The sequence below is a fragment of the Zonotrichia albicollis genome, chromosome Z (genome assembly GCF_047830755.1).
Source record: "Zonotrichia albicollis isolate bZonAlb1 chromosome Z, bZonAlb1.hap1, whole genome shotgun sequence".
Classification (NCBI taxonomy): Eukaryota; Metazoa; Chordata; class Aves; order Passeriformes; family Passerellidae; genus Zonotrichia; species Zonotrichia albicollis.
In genome coordinates, this window is record NC_133860.1 from 60,242,653 (window position 1) to 60,255,978 (window position 13,326).

At 42.5% G+C, this 13,326-nt stretch overlaps 1 protein-coding gene across 4 annotated transcripts; it reads right to left on the reverse strand.

Moving 5' to 3' along the window:
* Positions 1-23: 23 nt before the first annotated feature.
* Positions 24-12,482, reverse strand: NFIL3 (nuclear factor, interleukin 3 regulated). Of its 4 annotated transcripts, XM_074532459.1 has the most exons (3): positions 12,320-12,482; positions 4,730-4,916; positions 24-1,895 (listed from the first exon to the last, which is right to left on the reverse strand). In XM_074532459.1, exon 3 carries the CDS (start codon positions 1,702-1,704, stop codon positions 331-333), a length of 1,374 nt encoding a protein of 457 aa, XP_074388560.1. In that variant the 5' UTR covers positions 1,705-1,895; positions 4,730-4,916; positions 12,320-12,482; the 3' UTR covers positions 24-330. The 4 variants fall into 4 exon arrangements, with proteins under 4 accessions (XP_074388560.1, XP_074388559.1, XP_074388561.1 ...); XM_074532458.1 differs by lacking the exon at positions 4,730-4,916; XM_074532460.1 differs by lacking the exons at positions 4,730-4,916; positions 12,320-12,482 and adding an exon at positions 11,253-11,381.
* Positions 12,483-13,326: the final 844 nt, after the last annotated feature.

Here is a 13,326-nt window from a genome sequence, read left to right on the forward strand (position 1 = left end):
AATCAACTGAACTGGAGTAAATGTTCTATGTTTGTCACCAATATTTTATTGTAACTGGTAACTTGCACGCTTTGTAGTAGAACAAAAAGAAATTAAAGTCCACTATATACAGCCTTTGTACAGGCTACTTGACTATACTCAAGGCATAGTGATCATAGCACAACCTAGTCTTCATAATAATTTGTGCACAAAAAGACACCAATCAGACATTATGTGAACATTACAGTGAAATGACATCACAAGTCCAGTGAAAATTCAGCATCATACAAAACATATTGATCTACTGCAAATGACATCCTTTGAAACAATAAGCCTTTTTTCAGTAGTAAATTAACCAGAGTCTGATGCAGAGATTTGTGTAGTTATAAGTCTTTTAAGTGAAGCAACCTCTGCAGATAAGTTTGCTATGCCCTGCTTCAAATAGAGATTCTCTGACTCAGAGACATTGTAGATATTGTCTTTTATTTCAACAACTCCAGTTTTGCAACCACTCTGAATTTTAACGTTGAGTTCCTTCTGATGCCAGAGTTCTGGTTTAAGTGACCAGTCTTGGATATTAGTCACTTGAACCGAGAAAGGAGTGTGAGAAGAATGCACCAAGTTTTGCGCACCGTGTTTTTCAAGCTCAAAATGTCTTTTTGAGGACATGTCAATGGGTGACGACAACTTCTGCGTGGCATCATAGTCATTATCCATTGCTTCCACTTTAACTTGCATGGCTTTGGCTTTGATTCGAAGCTTGTGAGGCAAAGCTGAAGAATTCACTTCCGGAACTTTAACTGTTGCATGAACATTTTTATGTTCAACTGGGGAATGAATTGGACCCTTAGGAACCTGCTGTTCATCTTCTCCATCAGATGACTTTCCAACTACACCATCATCAGTTTCTGACGTTCTCGGGGAATTACTGGAGGACCTATTAACTTGCAAGAGAGGAGGAGAATGTGAGTACACATTAAAGGTAGCTCCCATGTAGTTTGGATATATGGATGCTTTATATGAACCTCTGTCATCTCTTGGTTCTCTCTCTAATTCCATTGGCTCCTGCTTTATAATCTGGAACTTATTTTCAGGACTTCTACAGTTGTTTTGTATACGATTTGGTTGGGTATGCTCTACAGTTGATGTTTCAGATACATCAGACATTGAACTTTGAGGAGAATGTTTAATGACAGAAATACAACTGCTACCAACTATAGATGGTTCATGTTCATCTACAAATGAGTTAATATTTGATTTGGAACTCTGATAATCTTGAAAATACACAGTTGTTGAGCTACTGAGTTTCTGTATCTCTTGGGCATAGGCCGCAGAACTAATTAAACCAAACTTTAACTTCAATGAAAGCAGCTCTGCCTTCAAAGTGGCGTTCTCTTCTCCCAGTGCAATTAGTTTGTTCTCTAAGACAAGGTCATTCAGTCGTCGCTTTTCACGAGATCTTTTGGCAGCTTCATTATTTTTCCGCCTTTTCTCCCAATACATAGCATCTTTCTTTTCATCTGGAATGAATTCTCGCTTTCTCCGGCAAGCTGAAGATTTGCTCTTTCCACTACTTGCTTCAGTAAGTAGTATATCTTCATTTGTAGACAATTCTTCAGATACTTCTGCTAAGGTCGACTTTAGTACCATGATTTTGTCCACATTGCCACTTGTGTCAAGAGGTCCGTGCTCCTTTTTAAGGGTCTGCATTTTTCTCAGCTGCATCAGAAACAATTTGTAGAAGATCTACAATAAGCAACAGAGCAAGCTATCTCCCCAGTACTTCTCACTCCACAACTTGATAAATAAAGAAATTTTAAATCCACACACATTCTTCCTTTTCTTTCATAATCTCAGACAAAAGTCTGTCTAGAACCAATTTTCTTAGCAGATTCAAAGGGAATCTTCTTAATAGCCTGAAATAAATAGAGAATTTTATTACTACTTAGGAATTTCTGGATCAAAACACACAGAAATAGCTGTTGACAAATATTTTATACAAGAATTTAGTTCATTAAACCTGCTGTGATATGAACACAGCTCAACACTGAAACTACTGATATTCTAAATTTCATGACACCTAAAGGTAGCAGATTTGTTTCCAAAACAAATATTATATGATCCAAGGAAGAATCAATTAAAAAACATTTGAATTTTGGCCCTACAGTAATGCTGTCACAGAATCTTCCATGACATCACTGGCCAAACTAAAACCTTACAACACTTTAAACTGCAGGACATGAAGCATGATGATGAGCAGCATTGCAAAGTGTCCTGCTCCACATTAAAGCATCTCTTCCGAAAACAGATGTGGTGTATGACTTAGAAATGCTATATATTTGGGTCCTTCAAGGATTAAAAATAATATAAGCTGATTTAGAGAAGAAGGATTGCTTTCTATTGCGTTAAAGTACCACCATTATCCATTATCCAATGCTTATCTATTATGCATTTAATTGCTGCTTTTGAGCAGCAATTTATATATATATATATATAAAATAATTTATATTTATATATATATATTTATATATATATATAAATATATATATATATAAATATATATATATATTTATAAGTGTTTGTATCCATCATATTAATTCTAACTAGCAAGTTCACACTCATAATTTGGGAAAGTAATTAACTAAAAATATTTTTTAAAATTATGTAATTTTTTAGTATCTTACAAAGAAAATGTTAAAATCCATATTGAAAAATACATTTAATTAAAATTTGCATTTGACAAATAGTTGTAAAGTGTCAAAGTTAAGTTTAATACCATTGAGGCATGCACACCTCCAGGAAACAGTATTCACATTGAAGTAAAAGTTTAGACCCAGAAGTGTTACCGTTAAGAAATAAAAATTAGCTTAACCATTAGCTTCAGACATTTTAATCATTAAATTTGAACTTAGGAGTTTATATTGGCCTTTGTCTTATTTAGTGCCTTTTAATGCAAAAATGCTAAGATCACTTGGTCTTGATCTTATACACAGCTTCTTAGCATATAATTTTCTACAGTCAATCATGTTCCTGGTGAAAAGAATGTAGTATGCCAAGTGCTTTTGTAGAACTGGCTATCAAGTCAGCAATCATTCTTGTCTGTATGACCAGAAAACAAACCAAAAAATTAAATACTCAGCCACTTCAGATTAATGTCTCTATTTACTGGGAATGTTTTTACCATGACTGATGAAACTAATTTTAACATTATCAGTCAAGAAAGTTATAAAAGAATTAATTAATTTTATTCTGCCAGTTTTTCTTGTCTTTTCCAGAAGGCAAAGTGGAATGAGTGATGCAGTAACAATTAAGCAGGGTCATAAAGACTAAGGTTTCAAGTTGGGTTCTGTTCCATCAAACCATGCCAATTCTTCTGTCATGAAAAAATTAACACATTTAATAGAACAACTAAGTAGAATTTCCTAAAATCCATGGTTAATTACTGACATGTAACTATTTTTCTTTGATAATACAGCCCTAATGAAAAAAAGAGTTAGACGCCTACCACACCAAAGACATCATCTAATAATTTAATGCAAAAGCAGCACCACAAATTGTCATGTTTGAAAAGAAGAAATGTACCTCTAGTACACAAACAGTTACATGGCTAGACCCTGATCCAAAAATTCAAGTGGAGTCAAAAGGGAGCTTTCTGTCAACACTGAAGGAGCTGGATCAGGTTTAAAAATAAAAATGAACCCTACAGCAAAGCAACATCTGTTTCTCCAAATCTTCAGTACAGTTTGATTTGCTGAAGTAGGTGTATAGACATTTTGTCCACTTAACTGATTCAGGGAATCAATTATTTAATTAATATGTATATAATTTTAAACGTAGTGTAACTCAACACTTCAAAAAATCATTGCTGAAACTTTAAAACAACAAAAAAAGAGAGAAGACAAGGCCACTTGACCTTTTGTCACATTTGTAGAATATTCAGCCTCTGCAGCATCATTTTACACTAATAGAATACTGGGATTTAATTTCATTATCCTGTAGAACTGGGACTACTGCAGTCTCCACTACTATCACTGTATTCACCTGTACCAGTAGCACACACATTCCACAGCATGCAGCAGGAAATTGTAGCATGTAACCAATACCTACGAAATCATTACTTGTCTCTTACTATATGTTTCAGCCAACTCTCACCTAAGCAAAAAGTGCTCAAAGCAACTTCTGTGAAATTTCATGCCCTTATCAGTCCACATCTCTTACTGAATTTAACAATACCAGAGAGCTACATTCAAATCAAAATATTTGTTCTCCCAGAAAACACACACTAATATGCATGTCATCATTATTATTACCACACACACACATATATATATGTATGTGCCATAGAGCCTAAAACATCTACACTTACTTGAAATGGTAGCATAAGCAAGGAAGTACTTATAGAATCACTGGATATTTTAGGAGAACAAAACCATACCTACACCGATTAAATACCTTTTTTCTTCACCTGTAATATTCCCATCTTTAATTTCCATGGGATATAAAAGCAATGTTTAGTCTTGAACAAGACTGTATCAGGGTAAGAATTTGGACCATGTCTATCAGTATGGTCTCCAGCTCAAAGCTGTTCCACTTCAGTGTTTGTCCAACACTGTGGTCTAGGAAAAATACCAATAATGGTAATAATAATTAGCAAAACAGTTTCTGGATTGTGGGTTGTTTTTTCCCTAAGTGAATGTAGACTAATGACATGGTTCATCAATATGACCATATTGATAGATAAAAACTCAACTGCATGTCCGAATATCCTCCTGCAAGCCTAAGACTGGCACTGAGCTGAACTTAGCCCAACCAGCTGCAGAGTTCACGTCCCTTGTTCCATGGGACATCTGCAGACCGTGCACTGGAATGGCTCAATCTGCTCACTGTAGCACTGTTAACTCCTGTGTTGGCCAGTCTCCCTCCTGGACACATTGTTCCTGGCACAAACAGACAGAATGTAAGTAGCATGCAATCCACAGCAAACATTAAGCATGTATCAAAACAACCATGTTTTTGCATGCAATATTCAACTTTGCTCTCTGCCAGAGTCCATCAGTAAAGCTGTCAAGACAGACATGTAACCCACTGACACAGTCATACGGGTTTGCTATTTATGCAGTCACACCTAATGCCATGACTTTTGTCAATAAACCAAACAACAAAAGATCTTTAACTCTTTCTGTATTTCTTGAGCACTTTTATTATGGTGACTGGAACTGTGGTTTTACAAACAGGAGTCAAAACCCTTGTTTAATAATACTTCTTCATGTGGATCGGCCCAATGCTGAAATCTGTAAACAAATTAAATTCCATCTGATGATAATGGCAACATGCCTTCCATGGAACCAGCCATTTCCCTTCACTTCACTTACATTTTATAATTCCATTGGAAAACATGAGTATTTAAACATAAATTAATGAACTGTAATGATTCCTCTGACTACATTTCAAATTCCAATATTTTCCCTTATGATTAATTTTTCAATTGCTTTATCACTCCCTCATAAAGTGTTATAAAACCAACATTTGGTTGGTTGATGTTAATGGCACTGAGTGCCAATTCTACAATGTAATAACACTCGACCCTATTAACTTAATTACAAAGCCAGTTTTGCTCCCCCAGCAATTTTGCCATTGACTTCAGCAGAAGCAGAATACAATCACAGATCCAAGTATTAATGAGACTGTTGTATAGGACTCATGCTATTGAAGCAAAAAATTATGCACGCAGAAACCACAAATATTATGGGACTCCAAAGATACTGAAGTGACAACATGGCACATTCAGGATCTGATCCTGAGGATTTACATATTCACACTATAATAATAGAAAGGTCTCAAAGTTTGGAGGACAAGGCCACAAGCTTGCTCTCTTCTGTGTAATTTAGTTACATAAATAATTTCTGTTTTAGAGAATATATGGGGGCCTCCTCAGGTACCTAAGTTTCTCCATAGAGTAACTGCATGCTTTCAATTATATTTAGCAAAATAATTCAAGCTATTTCCAAGCATAATTTTTCAAACATATCCTAAGATAAAATGACTGTTTACTTGTACAGCTTTAGCATTTTGATAGCGATTCTATCACACTAAATGAAACCCCATTTCTCGCACTGGATGCTCAAACACAATTCAGTTTTGCATCATTGTGTCTACAAAAGGAATATATATCTGTCCTTAAAAATGGAAGAAAATAACAGTTACGTATAGCTTCTTTTGTTCTCGGAAAAAAAACATGTTTCTATCACCACCACCACTATATGGCACACTCTAGAAAAACAATTACGCTAGTCTTAAAGTCCCTGCTTATTTTCAGTTGATGTTTTCCATGTTTTGCATAGGTATCTTTAATTATATTACTGCCACCCTTCTGCCCCAGTTTATCAATTTAGAAAATCTGACTGCATACCAGGTAAACTACTACAGAAATTGTTCATAGATTCAAAAGTTACCATCATTACCATTCAAAAATTTGCCATCCAAATTTTGGAAAATTGAAAGATATATCTTGCACTTTATCTTCAAAGTATTCAAAAACCAGATGCTATCTATCTCAATACTTTTATGAGGTATAGAAAAAATATCATTTTCATCACACACATGGGACAGGAAGCTGAGTTTAAGCTCAGGTAGTGCATGCACAGCCTCCCTAAACACTGCTGAAGAATTTTGGAGATACTCTACCTCTACTGCTTTCCACGGACAAAAATTATGCCATGAAACTCTACACCTATCATAATCCAGAAATCCAGGGTCTTTCCAATCTCCACTGAACTCCTCCTTGCCCATTACCTGTAACAGTTTGTGAGTTCATGTTCCTGTTGAAGAAAAGCTTTAATGCTGGATACACTGAAATAGTGATATCCCTCGGACAGAGGGTCTAGACAATGATGACCAAATGAAGTTAAAACTTTTTGAGAAAATCTAGGTGGCTGCATTTTATGCTATGATGGACAGGTTATCTGCAGTCACAAAGGGAAAGAGCATTTACAATGGGAATATTGCCCCAATTTCTGCTGTTACTTAGTAATATGCATAGGGACCGCGAATAAGTGACAACAGCATGAAGAAATACAGAAGTATTGCTCCTGTATGCAGTTTCCTTCTCCTTTATGGACATCCTAAGTGCTTAGTGCTTACTGTTTCAGGACCAGTGTGTAATTAGGTCAGTGGAACACTGATGAGATAACTTTGTACAAGATGACCCACTTTTGCTAAAATGTTGATCGTGTCATTGAAGGGAAAAAATTGAATATGCCCACAAAATATATTCCATCGGACACATCCGAAATCATTTATTGTGACACTGTTCAATCAAATTTAAAGAAAAAGTAAGTAAGATTTTCATGGAACTTGAAATACTATTGCAAATTCATATTACCCAACTCCACGTTGTACACAGAAAGCTGATGTCATATGTAATTTTCACAAAAGGCTTTCTTTGTTAGAAAAATTACTTAAGTTACAGTTTATCTTAAGAGCTACAAATTAACTCATTAAAGTATGGCCTGCTTACCGAAGGTAAATTACAGAAATAAAATTTCTACTTGGAGAGCACAAAACATACATTAAGGGTAGCTGTTATTCAGAAAAGGTCAGTGAAGCTTAATAAATGCCAATTTGCGCCAAATTTTCTTTTATTTCCTTGTGAAGACAGTATGATTCTCCCAGATCTGTTCATGTTTCCCAAAACAAGCTATTTATTGCTCTGGTTCAAATGGTGAAAAACAAGATCTAAGAATATTACTGACAGCACCAGGTAAAAATTTAAAACTGAGGAGGAAATAAATATATCTTGGGTAAATATTTAATTCCATATATATAATATATATATAGTATACACATGTAAATATGCAATTTAATAATACCATATCACTTTCCAGTATTTTAATAAAGCCTCAGTAGAAACAACTGTTACTGAAGTTACAATACTATGACAGTATGCTTCTCATTTCAATAGTTACTTGACAGCAGGAAGAACTAGACTGTGAAAAGCTATAACTTAATAGCAACCATCTTCTGGAAATACAATCTCAGGTTTCCCTTAGTTACAAACCATTAAAAAAAAGTCCATAAAATCAAATATTAATTATTCTGACAACAAATAGCTTTCTATTATTGAGCTGTGTTCTAAAAATGCCAACCATGGACCAGACCTTCAGGTGACCTAAATTTATATGGCTCTATTTAAAGGCAGCAGAATTATGTCAATTAATCCCAGCTGATGCTCTAAACATGCATCTTGTTATATAACAACTGAAGTAAATATATAAAATAAATGCTGGCTGTAAATTGCTGCTATCTACCATTCACAGCAGACAGAGCAGAGAAATAGCAATCTTTAGAGCTCCAATTCTGTGAGATGGTCCAGACCACTGCCCATGCTGAGCATTATTTTCTTTGTTGGATTGCATTCCATTTGCAAAGAGAAGTCTTGCAGCACTGGCATCTATATTCTCAGCTGTTGTGCAGACACCTCTATAGCAAAAACTGGTTAATTATTCAAATACTGCAGGACACACTGAAAATTACTCCAAGGTGGAGCAACTCATGAAAGGGAAAAAAGCCATATCTAAATAAGGCCTTTTTCCTAATAGAATATATATTTAATATATGTCACAAAATTCAATCTCATAGTATGCTATTTTGGACAAGGATCAATTCAACAAGTGAATTAGGAAAAACCACAAGGTATCGAAGATGGCTTTAATTCAGATCTACTTTATAGTACAATTTTTTAATAACACAGCTTTTACCACATTTTTAGTCAAGACTAAGTATTCCCTTGTTTACACAATCTTGTTTTTGACAGTCGTGCTTATCACGAGTATTAACAGTTACATTATCTTGTAGCTACCAAAAAAATGTTTTCAAATACCATAAGGTAAGGCTTTAATACTGTAAAATACTAACACGGAAATCAATTGTCATTTTCTTTTAGATTGGACTGCAGGAATTGGCCATCTATTTGCATTTTTTTTCTATTACATAGCCTAAGCACATTTATATCTCGTAACTGGCTGCAATGATCATGGCAAGGTCACCTAGAAGAGTCAATTAAGCTGATGAGTCAGATACGTTGCTTAACAGTGTGTAATAAGACTCAAACAGAGGATTTTATTGTTCATATTATTGCATCACAGTGATGTTATAACAGCAGTGAGATTGCCGTCTGGAAAAAAACTATTGCATAAGCCTAGTTTGCATAACTATTTGTTAAAATAAGTCAATTTGAAATGAGTTAAAGGTTTATTTAAGAGTTTTATTCCAAGATAAAGGATTGGAAAAAGCAGCATGGTGCTGAGATCTTTCTCAGACTCTCTTGTGATTCTATTGCAATAGACAGAATGTCTGTATGTTCTATACATTTCATCCAAAGCAAGGCAAATACTGTTCCTTCTTAAAGGAGGAGATAAGCTGTTTGGAGGTCGTGTAAGTTCATAGTGCCCATGGGAAGACTCTTAGCTTCTGGATACCTTCACATGAGTTTCTCAAAAACAAAAAATTCCCACCTCAAAGCTCAAAACAAAAAGCAAAACAACCCCCACCAAAACAGCAGAAACTTGAGGCTTTGGATGCAAATTCAGGAAGCTGGATATTTTGAAAGCTAGTTAAGCGTCCTTTGGAGCACGATTTAAAAAATATAAAGTAAATTAAAGTGGAAGCAGAATATTCTACAGCTTATTAGCATTTTAACAGTCAAAGACATCTACAAAGTGAGAACTTTTGTAACAGCAACTGTTAGGGCCAATGTTATTAACAATCCTTATTCAGTAGAACTTGAACTTGTTGGTTTAAATCAGGTTTTTGGGCCAAAACACCACATCCTTGTTCATTCGAGTTTCCCATCAAAGTCAACATTTTGATTGAATAAGGACCATAAAATCAATGCACATAGCAATATTTCAAGCAAGGCTCTGGATTTAATTAATTACTGAAGAGGGCAAAGATAACTCAAAGTAGGTTACATACACACTGGAGCAAACATAACGAAACTAAGTGCAATCATTCAAGTTACAAGGACAAGAACAAAAAAAAAAAAAAAAAAAAAAGTGGTTGTTTTTAACACCACAGTACCTCCAAAAGAGCCTCACTGCCAAGGCTGTACTTGGCCTCGACAATCAAGTAGCAGAAAAGTTTATGCATTTACCAAGAATATTACATTTTTACATACTTTGCTGCTACTTCATATAGCAGGTACAATGGACAGAAAGCCTGTGGCTGGGGTACTCATTTGGGAGGTTTTTGATCAGAAGCACAGTGATGTTAGTTTCAAGTATTGGAGAACCGTTTTAGTAATTAAAAATGAAAAAAAAAACCCAAAAATAAAAAATAAATATCACCTCATCTTGAAAGGCAAGTTTTCGTCAGCAACTTTCAAGATATGCTCCTATCGAGGACACAGCACAAGCTGGCCCACAGTACAAAACATACAGCCACTGCGACGCCAAACTGACTTGGGAAAAAAATTACAGAATTGGGCAATGACGATTTTTTCCCCCCCTTTACGATGTTGTTGTCGTTCGTTACGTAAGAAACGACAGAAAACGCTCAGCTCGTGCCTACCTGCGCGGGCCTTTGTCTGGCGATCCCCGCCTGCGGGCGGCGGTGGCACCGGGGGGTGATGGGCAGCGGGGTGGGGACGCTCCGCGGGGCGCGGTGCGGCCCGAGCTGCGCAGGCACGGCGCCCACAGCGGGCCCCGCACCGCGCCCGCCACAAAGGCCCGGCCCCGCGGCCCCCCTACGTGACCGGCGGCGCATGGCCCCGGCCCGCTCGGCCCCGCGCTGCCAGCCCGCCGCCCCCCCCGCCGCCGCCGCCGCCCCAGCCCAGAACAAAGGGCTGAGGGGGAGCGCCAGCGCCCCCAGCCCTCGCTCGCCCGCCGCCGCCGCGCCCCGTCGGCCGCCGGGGAAGGGAGGCAGCGGCGACCCCGGCCAGCCTCAGGGAGAAGAAGGCGGAGGGACTCGTCGGGCTCCGCGCATCCGCTGCGCTCCACCGCCCATCGGGTCTGTCACACTGACCTACTAGCGGCGGCCGCCCCCGGAGCCCGGCTCCGCTGCTGCCCCGCGGGGACCCGCGGCACCTGGCCCCCAGCCCGTCAAGGCACGGCCGGGACGGCTCTGCCTCTCCCCTCCAGCGCGGCTGAGATCTCCCGTAAACGCCTTTCTTCCTTGAATTAAGCCGTTCTTGTTTGGTTTGTTTTGGTCTGTTGTCTTGTTTGGTTCGTTTTTTAAAAATTATTTTGCCTTTTTTTTTCCCCACTGAAAGCCCGTACCGGAGAGATGACACGGCGTCTAGGCGAAACGCCTTCCCTCAAAAAAATAAATACAGCCTGATCTAAAACGCCTCCGAAGGCGTAGAGTTAAAAATCCGAGCAAATGCCTCGAACGTCTTACACACGCACGGCTCTGGAGAAAAGACCAGAAATAGCACATGAAGCCACAATTGCTAAAACGCGAAGGGGCTAAATATAGACCCAACACAAATCTCGTTTTAAGGCACCCGGCACGCAGCCGGCGAGCGCGCCTCGCCTCCCCACTTACCCAGTCGTCTATTTTCCTTAATAAACACACTTTAACAAAACCTGTTACAGTTACGGGTTTGGGGGGGCTTTTTTTTTCGGGGCGAGATTGTCCTAGTTTCTTTGTCGGGAGATTATAAAATCGCATAATTAGCTCCCTCTTCCCAGCCCCGCTGCCAGCATATTTTGTGGTTACATAATGCAACATTTCCAGGAACTATTATGCGATCGGTCCCGCAGCGCCTAAAAAACAGCGACAAAAGTGACGGAAAGGGCCGGCTGAGACAAGCGCAGCCCCGGTCCCGGGCCGCTGCCATTGATCCCGACTGCCCGCAGGCAACATGCCGCTACGCCGCCCGAAGGAGGACCGGCTCTGGCCGGCGGGCTCCGGCAGCAGCTCCCGGTGGTTTTGTGGCCGAGGCACGGCGGGCGCTGCCCGGGACCCAGCCCTCCGCCCCGCACGGCGTCCGCCGCGGCAGCTCCGCTCCCCACCGGCACATTATGCAACGCGGGAGAACCGCTCCGGCGGCGCTGCCCGGGGCTCGCTGCGAGGACACGCCGGGGGCAGCGCGGCACGCCAGCAACGAGCACGCCCCGAGAGCGAGAGCCGTCGGCCGGCATCTCCCGGGCTGCCTCCCGCGCCACCACCCCTCTGCCGAGCCGCCCGTCGCCGCGCAGAACGGGGCTGCCGACGGACCCTTCCCACCCGGCGGCGGCCGGAGCCGGCTGGGCTCCCCATAACCAGCAGCCGACCCCCGCCCGAAGCTAGAGAGAAGCACCGGGCGGGCACCTCAACTTTGTACGCGCGCCTTCCCTCCTACCTGCAGCGCACAGCGGAGCGCAGAGCATTCCTCGCCCCGCGCCGGTCCTCTGGCTAGGCGGGCGGGCGGTGGAGCGGAGCGGGCGCGGTGCGGTGCCGCGCCGTGCGGGCGGCGGCGGAGCGGCGGGCGGGAGCGCGCGGCGGCGGCGCGGAGGGATGTGTGTTAGTAGGTCAGGGCTGCGCGGCGCGGGGCTCATAGCCCGCATGCCGGCCGCGCCGCGCCGTGACTGGCGGCCGAGATCGACCAATCGGCGCCGGGCGCCGCCGGGAGCGGACCAATAGGAGCGCTGGGGGGCGGGGCGGGGCGGTGCGCGGGGCGGCGCGCGGTACAGTAGGTCTGTGTGCTGCGATTGCATAACCGCCGGCGGGGGCGGGGGGGCGGCGCGGGGGGTGCCCGCGCTTACGTAACCGGCGCGGCCGCAGCGCGCTGGGGGGCGCTCGCCCCGCGCAGCCTCCGCCCGCTGGGGCGCGGCGCCTCCGCTCGGCGCGGCGGGGCCCGAGCGCCGCCCCCCTCCCCGCGCCGCCGCCGCCGCCTCGGCTCCCGCCGCGGTGCCGGGGTGCCCGGCGTTACGGGGGTGTGTCTGCGTGGCGTGCGGGAACCGAGCCCTCGCATCCGCCGTCTCCGCGCCATCGAACAAGGACGAGGGAGCCGCGCTCCCGAGGCGCGTACCCGCCGCCTCGACACGCGCACGGGCGGTCCGGCGGCGGATCGCACTACCGCTGCTGTCACTCGCGTAAAGCAGGGGTGATAATCGTAAAAGGACGAGGAGGAGAGGAATGGCAAGGGGGAAGGAGCCCGTGGCGGCCTTGCCGGGGCACCGCCTGGCCCGGGCTCCGCGGGCGCCGAGGTTTGTCCGCCGGCCTTCGTGGCCGTCAAGGCTGAAGGATTTCGGTGGCGTTGCTTCATCTCCGCCCTCGCCTCCGAGCCGGCAGCGCCGAAGTGCTGCGCAGAGGCGGGGACGCACTTGGGAGAAGCTGGGTGCCGTGTCCCTGCCGCGGCGATCTCCG